This window comes from Protopterus annectens, chromosome 11.part0 (genome assembly GCF_019279795.1).
Source record: "Protopterus annectens isolate FY-2018-M chromosome 11.part0, PAN1.0, whole genome shotgun sequence".
NCBI lineage: Eukaryota > Metazoa > Chordata > Ceratodontiformes > Protopteridae > Protopterus > Protopterus annectens.
The window spans coordinates 430,552,244-430,572,291 of NC_056745.1; the positions used below are offsets into that span (position 1 = coordinate 430,552,244).

The 20,048-nt window shown below is 42.3% G+C and overlaps 1 protein-coding gene across 1 annotated transcript in view; it reads right to left on the reverse strand.

Moving 5' to 3' along the window:
• The window catches only part of LOC122815439 (serine/threonine-protein kinase NLK2-like), a 448,006-nt gene that overhangs the window by 29,206 nt on the left and 398,752 nt on the right, over positions 1-20,048 (reverse strand). Inside the window, exons 9-10 of the mRNA XM_044087930.1 lie at positions 18,409-18,607; positions 14,037-14,130 (exon numbers count right to left, since the gene is read on the reverse strand). Coding sequence (XP_043943865.1) covers positions 14,037-14,130; positions 18,409-18,607 — 293 coding nt within the window. The remainder of the gene's footprint in view (positions 1-14,036; positions 14,131-18,408; positions 18,608-20,048) is intronic.

Sequence of the window (20,048 nt, forward strand, 5' to 3'; positions counted from 1 at the left end):
GAGAATGTTATAGAGCAAATGGAGGACTTGTCTAATTTTTTTTAAGTCTTCTGAAACAGTTTGAGAGCCTAATGTATAAACTTAAGAAATATGAATGGCAGAGGTTTCACCTAGAAGCCTGCCTTGAGTATAAAATTGTTCCGAGAGGTTTAAGAATAGTTAAAATGCCCACACAGGGCAACTCTGAGCTGGAATTACTTTCACGGTGGCAGAAACTTAATTTAGAACCAAGCTTCGGCTACTTGGGACTTCTGACTGACTATTACACACCAAAGGAAACATCTATAAGAGCAGAGGCAGAGCGGATCTTACGTGAGCTAAAATCTGATTATCTGCATGAAGACGTTAAAACCAGATAATGTCTGTGCAGATATACTAGCATATGAATGTCGACTTAAGACACAGAAATAGAAAAAAACTACACAGAGATTACTCTTACTTTGTTAAAGGACACATTTTTATTTGGTCTAGGGGCAATGATGGAATATTGCCCCTTCACGTTCCTCGGGACTTAATAATGAGCAACCTGTAAATAACGGACAGTCAGTTCCTGTTTTGAGGGACTCTCAACCTGCTGCTACTTCAACTGAAGCAATACATTCTAACAATAATGCACAAGTGAATGAAAATGCCAACAGCAGTACTACTAAATTGCGAGCAGATGTGCATCTGTTGGGTGCTCGCAGTAAAATCCAGGATGTTTCGTATGGTCTTGAAATGGCCATGCCTTCTTTTTCCTTGAATCCCTTTACAGCGCTACCTCTTCCCATGCAATTGCTGACAGCATCACGCAGAGGGCACTCGCAGACCAGACACAATCAGAAATGGAAGGCCTCTGTAAGCAGCACATCGAGGCACAGACAATGTCAGTAGAGGGACCCTAACCAGCTCGCTGCTGAATCACCGGGCGTAACTTTGTTTGCAGTATGGATGCAATTGTCAGGATTTGATGAACATAACCAGTTAATTTACAATTTATCAGATGTGGTTTTTACTCAAGCACAATATGCATTGCTTAATAAGGGACTGAGTTATATACTGGCCAAGAAGTCGGACATTAATGAAGTCATACTGGACTTATGACTTTTTGCCAGGGACATTATGTTGAAGTGCATATATGGTGAGTCAAATGCTTTAACTACTAGTGCCAAAACTGTTACATGTCACAAACATAGTACTTATAATCCACCATTATCTAGCACTTTAGAAGCATTTATTAAAGCGTGCGAATTAGATATGTTAAATGCTTTTAAGAACACTAAAAGTCAGTTTCTTAATTTAAATGAAGCAGAATGTGAAGCTCTGAAACAGTTACAAATGCTAGATAGTATCAGCATTAGGCCAGCTGACAAAGGAGGAGCCATAGTCATTCTTAACAGAACGGACTACGTCTCCTGGATGAAGAGATGAGAGTACATATATGAAAATATATGAGCAGGTTATTGATACGAGCATATATACTATCAGAGATGACCTGTATGAGTTTTTGATGTGTGGGTTAATAAATCCCAATTTATATGAATTTTTATGGTGGAATATCTTCTGATACCCACCTTAAATGGATTGCCTAAGAGGCTGGGCCACAGAACCTTTGTCGCAATACATTGAAAGTATGCTTAAACCATTGCTAGATGAAGCCCCATTAGTGTTGAGAGACACACAGCACTGCTTATCTACACTGTTTGATAAAGTAAAGAAGATGGCTCTATCTGAAGTGCTACTGGTCACACTTGATATTAAATCCCTATTTACTGTAATCCCGAATGTGGAAGGGATAGATTTGGTTAGATTGTTCATTACACAACATGATCAGTTTAATCATAATACTATAACTGTGATCTGCACTTTATTAGAACTTATTTTGAATCACAATATATTTCTCTTTGGCGAAAGTTATTTTATACAGAAACAAGGGATGGCCATGGGCACCCCAAGTGCCAACACGTATGCCAATCTAGTGTTGGCACAATGGGAGGAAGAGTATCTATTGAATCACACTAGTTATATGCAGAATGCTATATATTACAGGAGATTTGTGGATGATATCCTTTTGTTATGGAAAGGAAGTGTTATACAGTTGAAGGATTTTATTTTATATCTTGAAACTACTACTAGTTTTCTTAGGTTTGTTATGCAATGGTCTTTTACCACCATAGACTTTTTAGATATTACGTTATATAAGAATGATGCAGGTGGACTAGACACCAAACTATTTAAGAAAACATGCTGGAAAAATATTTTACATAAATCCAGCATGCATCCTTCACATATCTTTTCCAACATTGTTAAAGGACAATCATTGAGAATCTCCCGACTTAAGACTGATACTTCAGAGATGACCGAGTCACTTGGAACTTTTTTACAAGATCTTTCAAGTAGAGGATATCCGAACAAATTGACTGATAACATCTATACAGAAATAGAGTCATATAGGAGTAATAGAGGGGCCCCTTATTTTTCCAGCAGGCTTAGGGATCATAATGAACAGTTATAAGTTTAAATCTGCTGGTAGTAAGTCCAAAATGCTTTTCACCTATTCTAGCAATGTATATTAGTTTTGTGACATAGTTAGGAAGAATTAGCCTATTTTGTTGGCTAATGATAGTATTAGAAAGGTTGTCAGTCAAGACCCCAATTTTATTTTTAGGAACAACATGAGCTTAAAAAGAAGGTTGTGTTATGGCCCTAAAAATTGGAAGCAGAACTCTTATTGAGAGCAGGAACATTTCCTTGTGGGAAATGCAAAGCATGTTCCTTTATTGTTCAAGACCAAACATTTGTTCACCCTATTACTGAAAGGAAATGTATTCCTAGATTATCAGCTACATGTAATAGCAATTTCTTAGTGTATTTGGCAACCTGCACACAATGTCATTCCTTTTATGTAGGAAAAACAACACGTCAGCTTAAAGATAGGATTTTAGAACATCTTAGCAATATAAGGAATAATGTACATACAAATGCTTTGGCTGCACATGCAGAAAAGTACAGTTGTGTACACTTACCATAAATGTAGATGTTCGAGTGTATTCACTGTTGCAGTCATTACATTTGGGTAATCCTGTTGGCAGGTTGCCATCAGTCGGCCTGAATTCCAAAGTCTTGGGTCCTGTGTCGGTTGCTGTCGCCCCATCCCTGACGTCAGGTCGTCAGGGGTATAAAAGATGCAGCCGACGCCATTTTCTTCAGTTTTTCTTGCCCCGGATGTCAGGTGCCCCCAAAGGGGTAGGCTAGATATATATAAATATACCACATAGGTTGTATAGATCAGAGAAGTAAAGATAAGTTCCAGCAGAAATAAGGGGGATGGTGGGTGGGTAACCTGGACTGCAACAGTGAATACACTCTAACATCTACATTTATGGTAAGTGTACACAACTGTACTATGTTCTTCGTGTTTCACTGTTGCAGTCATTACATTTGGGTAGAGTCCCAAAGCTATGTTTGGGGGGCTGGAGCTAAACAACATTAGAAGCAGCTATGAGGCCCTGCAGAACTGCAGTGGCAAAGCCTGCTCTGGATTTAGAGTAAAGTGGCAGATTATAATGCTTTGTAAAGGTGTGCACTGAACTTCAAGTAGCAGCCTCTAAAATGTCTTTGGTTGGTACTCCCCTGAGAAAGGCTGCAGCTCTGATTGAATGTGGCCTAATGCCCTTAGGCACTGGCTTGCCATGCTGAGAGTAGCAGAAACGAATGCAGTGACCTATCCACTTTGAGATAGTCTGCTTGGAGATAGCCTTTCCTTGTGATCCTGCAGCATATGCCACTAGTAATTGTTCTGTCTTTCTGAAAACTTTAGTTTTGTCCAAATATAATCTAAGTTGTCTGTGTACATCCAAAGAATGCAGAATGTTTCCCCCTTGTTCTGTGGATTTGGATAAAAAGTTGGCATATGAATAGTTTGGTAAGGGCTACACTAGACACCACCTTAGGCATAAATGTAGGGTTTGTTCTCAGAGAGACCCTGTCTGGATAAAAAATGATAAAAGGTTCCACAGCCATGAGAGCCTGTAGCTCTGACACTCGTCTTGCACAGGTTCACAGGCTCATAGGTTGGTACTAGGCTATCGGCTCTAGGGCCTATGCAAGCCTAGCCATAACAATTCCCTGGATATTTCTTCCCACAATATTTACTTCTCTGGGCCCCTGTCTAGCAGGGCGACTGACATGATCCCTGGGGTGAATTTCCTATCTCCCATCCAATCATCAAGGTTCCTTTTGAAGAGGGCCAATGAGACGCTCTGCTTGACATGTATGGACAGTCTAGTTCAGAGTATAGGGAGTCTCTGGGTCAGGAACCTATCCCTCCAGCATGTTTTGTTCATTGTGATGACAAGGTTTAGATCCCTGGACCATGTGGCTCTGAGGGATTGGGATTTCTTTAAGTGGAGCATGTCCAACAGCTCAGGGTCTGACATGGCCTTGTATGTTAAGCAGAGATCGCCTCTGAGTAGACGATATGCCACAGAGTATAGCTGGAGTTTTTTTAGACGATCAGAATATGGCATCTGCTTTAGGCCTGTGATTCTTTTAGTGAGGTATTTCTGTGGCCTTTCCAGCTGTTGCAGATGTCTTGTGAGGTACATACCAAACGGGGCATTATACTCTATAATGGGTCTAATGAGGGATGAGTACAGTGGGACAATGACCTCCTTTTTTCTGGATGAAAATCCCTTAGTGATGAGGTGTGCCACATAGAAGGATTTCCTGACTGTTGTGGCGATGTGGTTATCGAAAGTGAGACCACTGTCCACCTGTGTCCCTAAGTCTCTCATCACACATTCGATGTTTAGCATCCCTGCCACCTATGTGGTAATTCATGGGTACATGTTTTTTTCCAAAGGGGATAACTATACATTTCTTGGCATTAAGCTTGAGCCCATGGCTCTGGCACCAGGCATCTGTTTCTGTAATGCCTTTTTGTAGAATATCCACATAATTTGGGGATTCAATAATGGCTCCCAGTTTGCAGTCATCTGCAAACTTTGTTAGCCAGAGTCCCTTAGTGTTGGCCTGTACTTCGAGAAGTAGATGCCAAACAAGAGTGGTTCCAGGACTGAACCCTGAGGTACTCCACTTGTCACTTGTCTGGAGCTGGATTTGGAGTCAGCTACTTTTACAGTCTGGGTTCTGTCAGTAAGCCAGTTGGCAACCCATCGAGTGACATAGGGATTTATGCCCAGCTTAGTAAGTTTATCTATGATTCCAGAGTGGGGGATGGTGTCGAAGGCCTTGGCGAGATCCAGATAGGCTGGGTGGACCACCTTACCCTCAACCACAGCTCTGGAGACTGATTTGAAGAAGTCAATCAGATTCAGGAGACAAGATCGGCCCTTCACAAACCCAAACTGGGTGGGGTCCAGTGTTTGAAGGTTGCCAATGTCTTTGTTTATAAGTTCCATGACAATGTGTTCCATGCCCTTGCAGATCAGGCTTGTCAGACTGATGGGATGGTAGTTCCCGGGATCCAAGGTGGATCCTCCCTTGTGGAGTGGGATAACTGTAGCTGTGCGCCACTCAGTGGGCACGAAGCCTGAGGTGAGGCTATGATTAAACATGACACTCAGGTGAGGTGCCAGTTCATTTTATAGCTCATGTAGTACACAGCCTGGGATGTCATCTGGTCCCATGGATGCTGTATTCTTAGCTTTGGAGAGTGCGGTTTCTACCTGTGTGGCCGTGATTATCGGAATTTGGCAATCTTTTGGTATTGAGATGGGCCCTTTAGGGGGTGAGACGGGGGTGAAGTTGGCACTAAATCGATCTGCTAGGATATTGGCAATATCCTTGGGATCAGTATATTTAATGCCATTCTGTTGTAGCCCAGAGCAGATCTGAGCATTGCCATTTAGATTTTTTACATGACTATAGAATGCCTTGTGGTTGTCTTTGGAATCTTTGGTAATTTTATTTTTGTAACTAGCTTTTGAGGATTTTATGAGGGATCTCAGCTTCTTACTGAGGCTGGTGAGGGAGTTTTTTGCATCCTGGGATTTTCCTCTTTTCTGCAACAGCTTCTTCCTTCTGTTGTATAGTTTGTTTATAGCAGGGGACCACCAGATTGGCTTCCTTTTTTTGGAGAAGAGCATCTTGGTTCTATTTGGGATGGCACGATTCATGCATGAGTGGATGTGCTCGTACAGTGCCTTAGTGTAGGATTCTGCAGTCGAACTTCCAGATCCCATCTGCGTGGGTGTTGTGAAGTTTGTCACTTCTGACTTCAATAGCATGAAGTTGGCTTTGGAGAAGTTTTTTAAGGAGGTTTCCTTACTGGGGGGTGGTGGTGGGATGTGGATGTCAAAGGTGATTTGCTTATGGTCAGACCTGACCAATGAGGGGGTGACCACTGGTGTGGAACATCTATCTCCCATGTTGGTAATGACCAGGTCTAGGATATTGGCTCCCCTGGTGGGACAATGGATTAGTTGATCCAGGGCATTGGAATTTATGAATTCCAAGAACCGTTGGGAAAAGGAGTTGGTACCTGAGTAGTTTTCCCAATTAATGGCAGGGTAGTTGAAATCACCCAGTATTAGAGTGTTTGGTTGTATCTTATTATTTTCCAGTATGTTTAGAAAGGTGTAGTGAGAATCTTGGGGCATGGTGGAGGATCTGTAGCAAGCTACAATTTGGATTGCAGTCGTACCTAGTGTTAGTTGCACCTGGAGAATTTCAGATGCATTGTGTTGGGCAACTAGCCTGGAGGTGTGAATATGGACACTCCTCCACCTTTAGTGTTTTGGTCTTGGTTTTGTGGCCGAAATGTGTGGTAAGAATTGTAGCCTGGCATTGCAGGGGTGATCTCTGGAGCCTTGAACCAGGTCTCAGTTACTGCACAGATATCGATGTTCTCCATTTTTAGGAGTGCCTCGAGAGAGTGCATTTTGAGGTTTAGACTTCTAGCATTGAGTAGCATTACCTTCAGATTTTGCATGCTTGTATCTGTTACGGTGGTGGTTTTATCCTTTGAACCTTGCCTAAAAAAAGGCACTATAGGGTTGGCAAGAGCTTTAGCCAGTAACCTGAATCCCAGGGGTGACAGGTGCAGACTATCTCTGGCAAATCATCCTGGTTTGTAGATCATGTCTTCCCAGGCAGACAGATCCCCTCTGAATGACACCAGAAGCTTAGCCAACTGCTTGAAGTCAATCATTTTGTCCTTGTACTGTGGTATCATTCTGGGTGAAGGCAGGATGCTACTAAGGGCTAGGGTCAAACCTGCCTGGGTCACATGATCCAAGAGCTCTTCCATGTCTCTTTTCATGTAGTCCAGGGAGGTATGTCTCAAGTCATTCACTCCAGCATGGACAATGACAGAGTCGTATTTGTACTTGTAGTTGAGTGACTTGAGTGCATGCGTTATGTGGTGGATCCTGGCTCCTGACAGGCAGCTGACTGTAATTTTCTCCTTGTTCAGCCTGGTGAGTGGGACATTAGTGTGCCTGACTACAGAGTCACCTATGACTAAAGTGTTGGGTACATTGTCTTGCCTTAGGGGCTGTTGTTTGGTGGCACACTGGTGTTGTGAGCTATGTGTCACTTTGGTTGTGACTGATGTTTGTTTGCGTTTCGGCTTCGGAGGTCCTTGTTGCTTGGGCAGGTTAATGTTAAGGGCCTCCACATATGTGGGTTTAGTGTTGCTATGTGTGGGTGTTGATGGTGTGGGTTTTGAAGAGCTATGAGTTGCTTGAGATGTAATGCAGGTGTTAACCTTCTCCTCTTGACTGTCTAGTACAATCTTGGCCGGAGAGAGCTTAGCTTCCAGTTTGGCTATGTAAGTGCAACTCTCGCAGCAGAAGTTATTGCTAGGAGCAAAGCTGTTTTCCAAGATAAAAACTTTATATCCGCCGTAGCAGCTGGCTCAAAAGGAGGTAGGGTGAGTTTTTCCAATACATAATTGAGTTACCATGCAGGCATTGGTGATCTCCTTGGAGGCCTTAAATTTTTGGCTCCTCTGAGGTACTGCCTTAATAAAGGATGAGTAAAGAGTGGTGGCTCTGTATTGTAATGAGCCGAAATGGCAGAGGCATGAATTTTAATTGATGAGAAAGATAGGCCTTTGTCCAGCATCTCAGTTAAGTATTGCAAAATCTGAGGAATATTTGGTACAGCTGTGTCAGTTCCTTGAGCTTGGTTCCAGGCACAAAATCTCTTCCATTTTCCAGCATAGGATTTTCTAGTACTAGGCCTTCTGGCTTCCAAAATGACATCCTTCACAGCTTTACTGAGAGGTGTGCTTTGTATGGCTACATTATCCGCCATGCTGCCAGGTTTAGAGTCCTGAGTTGGCTGTGCAGAATCTGATTGTTTTGTTGGGACAGTAGATGAGGTATTTGAGGTAATGTCCAGGCTGGGCATTGAGACAAGTTCCTTAAGATCGGGTACCAGTACTGGCGGGGCCAGTCTGGGGCAATCAGAATTATATTTGGTTTCTCCTGTCTTACCTTTAGGAGTACCTTGGGGAGGAGAGGCAGTGGGGGAAAGGCATATACTGATAGGTTTTTCCATTTGAAAGATAAGGCGTCCACTTTCCATGCTTGTCTGTGATAAGTCCTTGTGCAGAATCTTTTTAGTTGATAATTGTGAGGGGAGGCAAACAGATCTATATCTGGGCATCCCCATTTCTTTGTTATCATGCTGGAGACTTGTGGATCCAGGTGCCACTCGTGGGGATCCATGAGGTTTCTGCTTAGTTCGTCTGCCAGAGTATTGTTCTTTCCTGGCAGGAATTGTGCATGCAGATGAACTTGGTAGGTCAATGCTGTGCCCCATAAAGCTATGGCTAGTCTGCAAAGGGGGCAAGAATGCGTGGCCCCCTGCTTGTTTATGTACCACATGACCGTGGTATTGTCTGTCTTTATCAGTAGTTGTCCCGGATGAATTAGGTCCTTGAAGGCTGTCAGGGCATTTTGAACAGCTAGCATCTCTTTTTGATTGATATGCAGATGCATTTGATTTGTGGACCAGGTGCCCTGAATGCCTCTTCCTGCCATGTGGGGCCCCCAGGTGTAATCTGATGCATCCGTTGTTAGGTTCTGCCTGGCTGGGGGTAGTGAGAATGACTGTCCCTTGTTTTGGTGACAAGCCTTTGCCCACCATCTAAACTCCTGTTGCAGGCAGGGAATGAGAGTAATCATTGTTTCCAGGCTGTAGCAATGTTGTGTCCAGACACTTTTTAGGTACCATTGAAGTTTCCTCATATGCAATCTTGCATATGGAATTAGTAGAATGCAGGATGCCATGAAGCCCAAAACCTGCAGAATTTTTCTTGCAGATAACTGGGCCTTTGTTGCCATTTCCTTGAAATAGATAGTCAGTTGCCTTTGTTTGTCTGGCGTGAGATAAGCCATCTGAGCAGTTGTATTTAAGCTTGCACCCAGGAATATTATCTCTTGAGAGGGTACTAGTTTTGATTTATTTTCGTTGACTGTGTACCCTAGGCATGTTAAAAGTTTTTTTCACAAACACCAGATGCTGTAGTAGAATGTCCTTGTTCACTGCTTGAATGAGGCAGTCGTCCAAGTAGGGATATATTTGTATTCCTCTTTGTCTGCAGAAAGCAATTACTGGTGCCAGGCACTTTGTGAAGACCCTGGGCACAGTAGATAAGCCAAAGGGCAGTGCAGAGAATTGGTAATGCTTTGAACCAGCCTTGAATCTGAGGTATCTTCTGCATGATGGTCTGATTGGGACATGCAGGTATGCCTTTTTTAGGTCTAAAGTGACGAGGCAAGCCTTTCTGCCCAGCATGAGCAGAAGCTGCTGCAAGGTCAACATCTTGAATTTTGGTATATCCAGGAAAGTGTTTAGAATAGATAGGTCCAGTATTGGTCTCCATGCCTTGTCCTTTCTGGGTACCAAGAACAGTCTTGAGTAAAATCCTTGTCCTTGCTCTTGCTGTGGCACTTGTTGAATAGCCCCTATGTCCATGAGGGATGAGAGTTGTTTTTGCGCCTCTGCCCATTGATTTTTTGACAGGTCTGGCCAACCGTTTGCCCTTGGCAGGGTATGGAAGTGAAACTTGTAGCCTTGTGACACTATGTCTAGAACCCATTTGTCCTGGGTTATAATGTGCCAATTATGAGAAAAAAGTGCTATTTTTCCCCCTAAGTGTGCTGCCAGTAGATAAGTGCTTGGTGCAGGCAGGGGGAAGTCATTGGGACTGTTTCCTGTATGGTTGTGATTTGTCTTCTCCACTTTAGGAGGTAGAAGCACCCCATTGCTTAGACCTGTACGAACCTTGCGGCTGGGATCTGCCTCTAGGGCGTCTGGGTCTGCCCCTTTGAGGAGTGTCTGACACTGGAAAGGACCAATTTTTTGTAGGCCAGTGTCTGCTAAACCTAGGTGGCTGTACTTGTAAAAAATCTTTGACCGTCTGCATAGATTTAGCTTTGTCATCCATTTTCTTTAACACTTCTTCTGCCTTAACACCAAACAAGGCATCATGCTGTAATGGTGCATCTAATAATTTAGCTTTGACATGATCAGGCAGATTTTGTTCCTTTAACCAAGCATGCCTCCTAATTACAGAACCCATAACAGCGGCCCTGCAGGAGGCCTCTAGAGAATCAAAACCATATTGCAAAGTATGCTTTCCAACTTGTTCAGCTGCATGCAATAAATCCTGCTTTTCTTTGTTTTCTGCATGTTCAGAATTTACTAACATTTTGTGTTTAAGCAGTGTCATGAACATATTGCTGATACTTGAGCATATGAAACTGGCAGTTTAAGGCCCTTATAGCCAAGGTAGCAGATGTGTAAATCTTTTTTCCCCATCTATCCAGTGCCATAGAATCTCTGTCAGAGGAGGTAGGGTTTTTTGCAGTGGAAGCCTTAACCCCTTTGGGACCCTGAGGAATAGTTTCTGGGTCTGCAGCAGGGTTTTTGAAAAGCAATTTATGAGAGTCAGGAACCGTGTAGCATCTGTCAGGCTTAACAGGAGCTGGAGGTAAGGAGTCAGGAGTCAGACTAGACTCTGAAAACACATAATCTACAATGTTTAACACAAGTGGAATAGCTAGAGGCCTGTGTTGAGGTAGTAGAAGGAAGTCCCTGAGTCTCTTCTTAGATTCTGAAAAATCTTGGCTCTCCCAGTGGAAATGCTCCCTCATGGTATGCAAGGTTTCCCCAAAAGAATAGTCCTCAGCAGAAGAAGCTGAAGGAATAGATTCTTCAGCATCGGAATCCTCATAGGGAGGAAGAGAATATTCCTGATCAGAAGAGGAATCAGAGGAAATGGAAACCTGATCTGAAGATTCATAGTCTGTCTCTTGCCTAGGCCTCTTATCAGGAGGGGGATGGGAACCCCTGATCAAGGTAATTAAGTCTTCGGCCATTTTGAGCATCTGTTTTTTTGGCATGGAGGCCTGTCCATGTGGCTGGTGAACTTGTTTTTTTGTCTTTAAATGTGCTTTAGTCTTTGCCTTTGAAGCTGAAGTTGGTTTAATGTATAATTGTTTAGGTCTGAAAACACCCTCAGAAACCGATGCTTGCTCAGTGGCTCCAGACCCATATGAGGGAATAGTCTCCGAGGCTCCAATACCTTGAGTTTCTAGCAGCCTGACTGACTCCACGTGGGAGTCGGTAGCGGCCTGCGACTCTAAAGTAGCGGGCGTCAGGGGCTGCAAAAACGTCTCACTGAGAACCGGCGACTGGCTTAGGAGAAGCTTCGTCATCGGTTTTGGACTTCGGTTGCCTGTCTTTTTTTCTTTCTTTACACTTTTTGTGAACTCCGGGTAGTTGGATGGCTATCCGACGACATTGTATAATTAAATCTGCACCCAAAATAGCTTAGTGCAAAATTGTATCGACGCTTAATAGTGCGTTGGTTAAATCTAGCACAAAACCGACAACTTGAAACGTCGTGGTCAGGGCCTAGGCAAGGAATACAGTAAGAATGAAAGTCCTTATGAGGTATTTGCTTCCCACAACAAATACAATTACTAACTTTTTCTGACATTGGTCTGGAGCAAGAAAAAAAGTTTCCCCAATGGGGTACTTAGCTTGTAATGAAGACTTCTGATCTGAAACTCGAACACGAAAATCTTAGGAGTCGGCCGACTAACACTTGCGAACTGCTTCTGCTTCGAGCACTGTGCGGCAAGAAAGACTGAAGAAAATGGCGTCAGCTGCATCTTTTATACCCCTGACGACCTGACGTCAGGGATGGGGCAACAGCAACTGACACAGGACCCAAGACTTTGGAATTCAGGCCAACTGAGGGCAACCTGCCAGCAGGATTACCCAAATGTAATGACTGCAACAGTGAAACATGAAGAACATCTACAGGATACAGTGTTTTTTTATTCTAGAGTTCTCCAGAAAGCTAGAACTGGCAGGAGAAGTGGTGATGTGAATAATTATTTAGAGAATCGAGAAGTAAAATGGATAATAGCACTACAAACCCATAGAGATCCGGGCCTGAATGCAAGTGTAACATTGAAGCCAGCATTAATTAAGAGACGTTGATTCTGATTTGTTGATTTTAGTAACATGTGATTTTAATTAGTATATATTGTCTGTTTCTTAAGGTGTTAGTTTTATTTGGATCTGAAGAAGTGGTAGCCCCGTGAAAGCTCTCATCCTTCTACAATAAAGCCATTAAAAATCAGGTTTTGGCAGATAACTATTTATTCGTGTCTTCTCAGCTTGGTTGGTGTGTTCACATTTTGATTTATTTGGAATCTATTGTGTGTTGTGAGCAACCTTTGGCAGAGTGTGTGGTTTTTGCTTTTTACAATTAGATGTGATAACAGCCACTGGTGTAAAGAGTGCTTACTGTAGGACACCCTTCTACCCAGAAAAGGACAGACAAATTCCTACTGAAGGTTAGGGCGAGTTGATACCAAATGAATCCAGTCTGTTCTTTAAGGAGGAGCTAATGTTGTCTTTTTTTTTTTTTTTTATACAGATGGCAGTGGCATTTACTGGACACTGCTCAAATGGCACATGATGCAATGCTGCTGTGCGATTTCCTAATCAAAGTAAATAAGCTAACAGAGCTTCTCAGGGTTACAGTGGTACAACAGCCTTCTTTAGCATCATGTGGCACACCTGTAGCTGGGAGTACATCTGGTCAACAGTTTTTTTGATTTCTTCACAAAATATCAGGCTGGACAATTTATCTGGAGACGGTGATGGTTGGTTTATGACAGTCTGTTATGCACAACTGGCTGAACTATGGACCCAAGAACATGGGTTATTATAGCTGAGTCAATTCACTGTTCCACTTTACCACATGCCTTTTTAACAAATGAAATAAAACAGCAAGGCTGTTATTTTTTTAAATGTTTACTGCATGTGAATTAAAAGATCTGAAGCCTTGAAATGTGCAGTGATTGAGGCTTCCTGTAAGCAGACAACTTTCCTTTAAGCTATGGACCGAACACCTCATCCTCAGAGTACAGGCATTCCTTTATGTATTTCATTTGAATGCTGGTTAAAACACTGCTGCTATGCTAATACCCACCCCAACCATTCCATGTAGTCATGCATCATTTCTGGTACACTGCATACCAACATACACTAGAAAAATGTATTTTATAATATTACTGATGTTATAGGTCATACCTGTATCTCTGCATGTTATGCATCATTTAGAATGCACTACATCAGTATGATAATTTGCATAATCTAGGACTGATGGCATCTCAGTGGAAAATTGGTACTGTTTTATTTATTTACATACTTGTCAATAAGTAACAAAATTTTGTAATTATGTAGTTCAATAATACTCCTTGCTTTGAAGCACTGTTACATTGTACAAAGTCCGTTTTATTGCTTGACTGCAGCTTTGCATGCAGAGTTTCTATTATTGCACTTACAATAGTATTTTACAATCTACAGCCATGACTACACAAGGTTTAAATAAACCAGAAGACACAAATAGATCATACTGATCATGTCCTGCACCACAGGTACGTACAAAACATTAATCCAGGGAGTCCAACGCAGGAAGTGATGCAAAGAACACACTATCCTTCAATGCCTTTTCAGAAACATCTGGTAACCCATCATTGTGTCCAGATGCAACTTACCTGATAAATGTTTTGAAGGCAGCAGATTGAGGGTTGATACAAAGCGGCACTCGTTTACCTTGCTGGTGTTCAATAATAAACCGATGAATGAGCTCTGGAAAAAAAACACACAAATATAGTTTCTGACACAATTGCATAGCAATTTTGCAGACCAATGAGCTTTTCTTTACCCCCCCCTCCCCCCCCCAAAAAAAGCTTAGTGGATCAAAACACATCCTCCTGTCACTTATCTGACAAAACAAGGCTTAGGCCTCACCACTATCCTACCAATAGACAGAAAAAGTGAAAACCTTTACATAGGGATAAAGGTATATGGAATTAGCTTTAAAAGAAGAGGCAATAACATAATGGACAATAAATGGAAAGAATTTTTTTTTTTTCAAACATCTGTATATTTGAAGGGCTGTTAACATGAAAATGCTTTTCAAACACTGATCAGCAATACTACTATTAGATATAGATGATTATTTCATGTACGTAGATAAAACAGTAGTTATTTTTTTAAATCCATGTTTTTGCAAAATTGTGATACATACAGTAAAATTCAGATTTGTTTAGTTCTTCATCCCTGCCTGCTCTGTTTTGAAACCACACCTAAACAAATATCAGGATACAGCAGACATACAAGTAATTACCATATAATACAACTTTCAAGTGGTCTTTCTGCAGCAAATACCAGTATAAATCTAAAGCTATGCTATCTTGAAGCATCTAACCCAATACAAGCACAACTTGGACCAGTACATGGGGAATCTGAAATTGAACCCCTAGTCTTGCAACTATGTCTGTATTAGACAGAGGCAACCTGTAAATGTTGACTCCCCTTGCCCAAGCCTACATATATCCGTTACAATGACCCAAGGGTGCCAAATGGTGCCAAGCTTATCAGATCCACTTGTGAGGCATGGCTAGGCTTAAAAAGGTCCACTGGGGTTGTTACACTAGTTATCACCAGTGAACCTATGATCTTATGTACATGGCAAGTGTTTATCTTTTTGAAAGGCCTTTTGCAGTGAGTAATAGCTTGGAATAATCCCAAACACCAATAAAAGTTTCCCAGTAAGAAGCTGACAGAAATGTCAAGGAACCAAGGCTCAGAAGACTGAATCCACCACCAAAGATATGTCAAAGGAAGAAAGAGTTCTTAGAGTGGTGATCCAAATAACAGTATTTAGTAAAGTTCACACAATGTCCAGTGTACAATGCAGAAAACTCTTAAATCAGGTACTGGAAGCAGGCCTCATTTGCAGGGTGGTCCTTGAACACACTGCTCAATGGCTAGTTGGCTATCAGGTGAATTCACAGTGCTGCTGCCAGTTCATCTGGATAGTACCTGCCTGGCTACTGCTGACCCCCCCCCCCCCATACAAGACAAAGCAACCAATCAATTTTGTAAGCTCAACAGCTCTATTCAGGCAGAAGCTAACCTTCTGATGCACATCCAAGGTATAAAGCATCTTTTCGCCCATACATTCCAGAGATGAATGAACTGATTAAAGGACAGATGAGAGACAAATTACAGAAATAAGTGTGGATTAGTCTTAATGGAAAAGCCAGTCCTTTTGAAATACATTGCAGAGTTCCCTACTTGTAAGAGCCTGCAGCTTTGAGATCTGTATGATGAAGACAACAGCCACCATAAAACAGTGCCCTCTAGGAGACAAACAAAGTCTGCTGAGCTATCAAACTCAAAATAAAGGCAATCCAGTCGGTCATAGGCATTTACAAGGCTAACAACCACAAAGGCCTTTTTAAGCCTAGCCATGCATCCCAAATCTCCAACAAGTTCTGGTACCCTTAATAATGTAAGCAGGGACTTGGGAGGTGAAACATTTACAAGCAGGGACCTGGGAGACGAACCATTTACAGGCTGCCTATGTCCATTAGAGACATAGGTGCCAAATCAGGGATGAATTTCCTGGTCCCCCATCCAGTTGCCTAAGTTGCACCTGAATTGGGTTAGGGAGGAAATCTGCTTCACGTGGATGGGGAGATTGTTCTAGAGAAGGGGTAGTCTGTGGGATACATACCTGCCTCTCCAGCAAGTCCAATTTATATCACTGTCAAGGATGAATTATTTAAGATGGGTAATTCTGGTGCTGATTGTTTTGTGGACATGCAGGAGGTCCATCAGAGTGAGGTCTGACAATGCCTTGTATGCCATGAACAGATCTCCCTTCAACAGCCTGTAGGAAACTGAATACAGGAACAGGGCCTAGAGGTGGTCTGAAAGGGATATGTTACTTACATCTTGTATTCTTATAGTGAGGAACCTCTGTGAATGTTCCAATTGTTGGATTATGCCTGGTTAAGTACACATCAAAGGGGTCATTGTATTAAATGACAGGTCTGATGAAAGCCAAATGCAGTGGACCAATGACTTCCTGGGATCTAGATGCCATACCTTTGTTTATAAGTTCCACAACATAGAATGATTTCCTCACTACTGTGGACAGGTGATGGTCAAAGGCTAGATTACTGTCTCTGTGTCCCCCCAAGTCCCTGACTACTGGGTCAGCTCTTAGGCTTTGTTGTCAATATGACAGTTACCAGGGGTGGATGACTTCCCGAAGGATACTATTATGCATTTCTTGCCATTTAGTTTTAGTCTGTGGCTCTAACACCAGTTGTTTGTCTGTATCAGCCCTTCCTGGAGAACATGTGTGTCAGCGGGGTATTCAATAGCAACACCTAATTTGCAATCATCTGGAAATTTAGGTCATGGACATTGGCCTTAATTTCAAAGAAGTAAATGCCAGAAAGGAGATGTCCTACGACCAATCCTCAAGGGAATCTGCTTGCAACTGGCCTCATTGTAAATGTGGAAATCCCAGTTCGAACTTCCTGGGTCCTGTCTATGAGCCAGACGGCTACCCACTGGGTGACATAAGGGTTTGTACCTAAACTCTTGAGTTTGTCAACAACACCCAGGTGGGGTATTGGGCCAAATGCTTCAGCCTTGTCAAGGTAGGCAGTGTGAACCACGACGCCCTCCATCCATTGCTTTGGTGACCTTCTCAAAGAAGTCCATGAGGTTGAGAAGGCATGACCTACCCTTGTCAAAACCAAACTGGGTTGCTTCCAATGTCTGGAGGCTTCCTATGTCATTATTGATCATTTCCATAATAATTCGTTCCCTGGCTTTGCATATGAGACTAGTGTGACCTATGGGCATGAAGTTTTCAGGGTCTGTAGATGGCCCACATTTGCACAGAGGAGGTCATAAAGATCAAATCTCAAACAGGAGATCAAACAAACTCTTTAAAAGAGGCCAAAGTTACAGTACCAACTTCAGAAACTCCTTGGTAAGTCAAAAATAAGCTAGTTCCATTATGCACAAACTCATTATGTAATTAATGACACAGATAGACAGAGAGAGAGACACACACGCACACACACACACACACAAACATATACCTTGGCCACACAACATAACTTAGGCTCAAATCAAACAGATGCTAAGGCAAGTTAAAAATGTCTGCTAGGCCATGACTGCAGTAAAAAACATTACTTCTCCATCTGAAAAGGGAATTTTTTTTTACTTGCTGGAATACATGTGACTAGCAGGCTTTCTAGGAACCTCAAGTAGAAAGTCAGTCCAATACGGAGTCAAGGTTCCATCTGTCATCTTACCAATGTAAGTATTTTAGGGGAACATATCAGAGCTTCCAGCTGCTGGGTAAGAAGGTAGTGAGATGGGGTGGGCCCTCCCTGCTCAACTCCCTGAGTGGACAGCACCATGCTGTAAGGGGCTAAGAGGGACTGCTAAAAAAGGGTGACAACATCCAGCCTCATCTTTTTTTTTGCATCCTGGTGATAAGAGAGGGAAGGTACAAAGAGGTCCATGTTCCAAGAAATCGAAAATACATCCACTAGCAAGAATATCTGGGACAGATGCAGGTCTACTGATAGGCTAGCCCAAAATAAAGTTAGCTTACGGAAAATGTCCATGTTCAATTTCCACTTGTATGACTCAGATGTGGAACCACTCAGATGGTTTGCAACAGACCATGAGTTAAAGGTTCTGCTTTAATGCCAAGTCTCAGGCTATCATGGCCTCCCTTCACACAGGACAAGAGTAAACATTTGTGTACGTATTTTATATATATATATATATGTACAGATATATACACATACATACATACATACACACACACACACACACACACACACACACACACACACACACACACACACACACACACACACTGCTACAACTGTGAAGACTATTACTCTAGAAAGCTTTCAGCTTTCAGCCTTCAGCTGTAAAGTTCAACATGAAACAGTCCAGATATCATCTTACAGCCAAAACAGAGCAGTTTTACACTGTAACCTATAGCTCACATTTCCAGAAGGACTGGATGTAACTAACCTTTAACCTGCCAAACAGAGGCAAGAGTTTTCTCATAGGAGTCATCGAACTTGGGGATGGCAGAGGGCTCAAAGTCATTGGTGTAGACTCTTCCTGAGGATATGGTGAAACAGCAGCGACACATGCAGGTATGGTACCGTAATCGTCCTTCATCTAGGTAAGGGTGGGCCAATGCATCTTTTGCAGAGATACGTTTTAACTGTTGACATGAAAAAAAAAGTCAGTAGCAGCAATGACAAAGGAGTAAATATTTATTTATTTATTATTATTTATTGACATTTGTTGACCGGGTTAGTCCAACTGGGATTTTGTCCCATTTTCAGTGGAGACCCGAGGAGAAAAGCTCCAGAATAGAACAATAAAAATATTACAGTAGTATACAAGCACAGCAAACTAGTCTTACAATAGTAACACAATATACAAAACAACATCAACAATAGTATATGACAGTACAAGCCTTTTTTTTTTTTTCGCTATGTAACTGTACTAGTGGGGATAGACAGAGTGATTCCTAACTGGGGGGAGGAGAGAAATTATGCTGGGTCATAGCAGGGGCAAATTTTGTAATTGAGTAAATGAGTCTTTAGTTTCTTTTTAAATAGTGGGGTGTGAGAGATTGAGCTAATGTCAAGGGGTAGTTTGTTCCAGGCTTGGGCCACAGAGTGTTTGTAGAGTAGCTTACCTACTGACTTGTTTGGGTGGTAAATTTCAAGCAATTGTTGATTAGAGGTGCAGAGGGGTCGAGATGGGTTGTAGACAGAGACAAGGAGAGATAGGGATGGACAGTTGGATGGTTTAAAGAGCATAGAGTGCAACATGTGAAATTGATAGAGATGTAGTAGTTGTGGGAGTTCTAGCCATTGTACAGACTTCAAAGCAATACAGTGGTGTGTGTTGTTTGGGGAGTTGGTGATGAATCTGGCTATTTTGTGGTAGGATTGTTGGAGTTTACTCAGGGTAGTTTTTTGGATATTTGTAAGAACTGGGGCTGCATAGAGGAGTGAGGGGAGGAGAAGTGCTTGTCCTAGGGTGAGTCTAGCTTCGGGACTGAGATACTTTTTGTTTCGGTATAACAGACCTAACTTCTGATGTGTTTTCTTTATACATTGCTGTATGTGTTGATTGAATTTTAAGTCATCGTCGATAATGACTCCAAGGAGTTTTGTGTGGGTGTCAGGTATGATAGTTGTGTTATTGAGAGACTTAATGACAAAGGAGAGTTTATGATGATTAAGGGAGTGGGGCAGGAAGAGTAAGAGTTTGGTTTTGGTAGGACTGAGAATCAGTAGGTTTTGTGAAAGCCACTGTTCAGTGGAAAGTAGAGCTGTTTGGGTTAGGGAGTGTAGGTCGGAGATGTTGTTGGCTGTAGAAATGATTGTAGAGTCGTCTGCATATTGTATGAGTGAGGACAGATGGCAAGAGGTGAAAAGGTCATTTGTGAAGATGTTGAATAAGGAGGGACCCAAGATGGAACCTTGAGGAACACCAGCAGAGATAGGTAAGAAAGGAGAAGGGGAAGAGAGCCATTTGGCTGATTGTTTGCGTTCTGACAGATAGCTGGCAAACCAGTTGAGGGTGGGGGAGGAGAGGTGAAAGTTAGAGAGTTTAGACAGTAGTAGTGGATGAGATACTGTATCAAA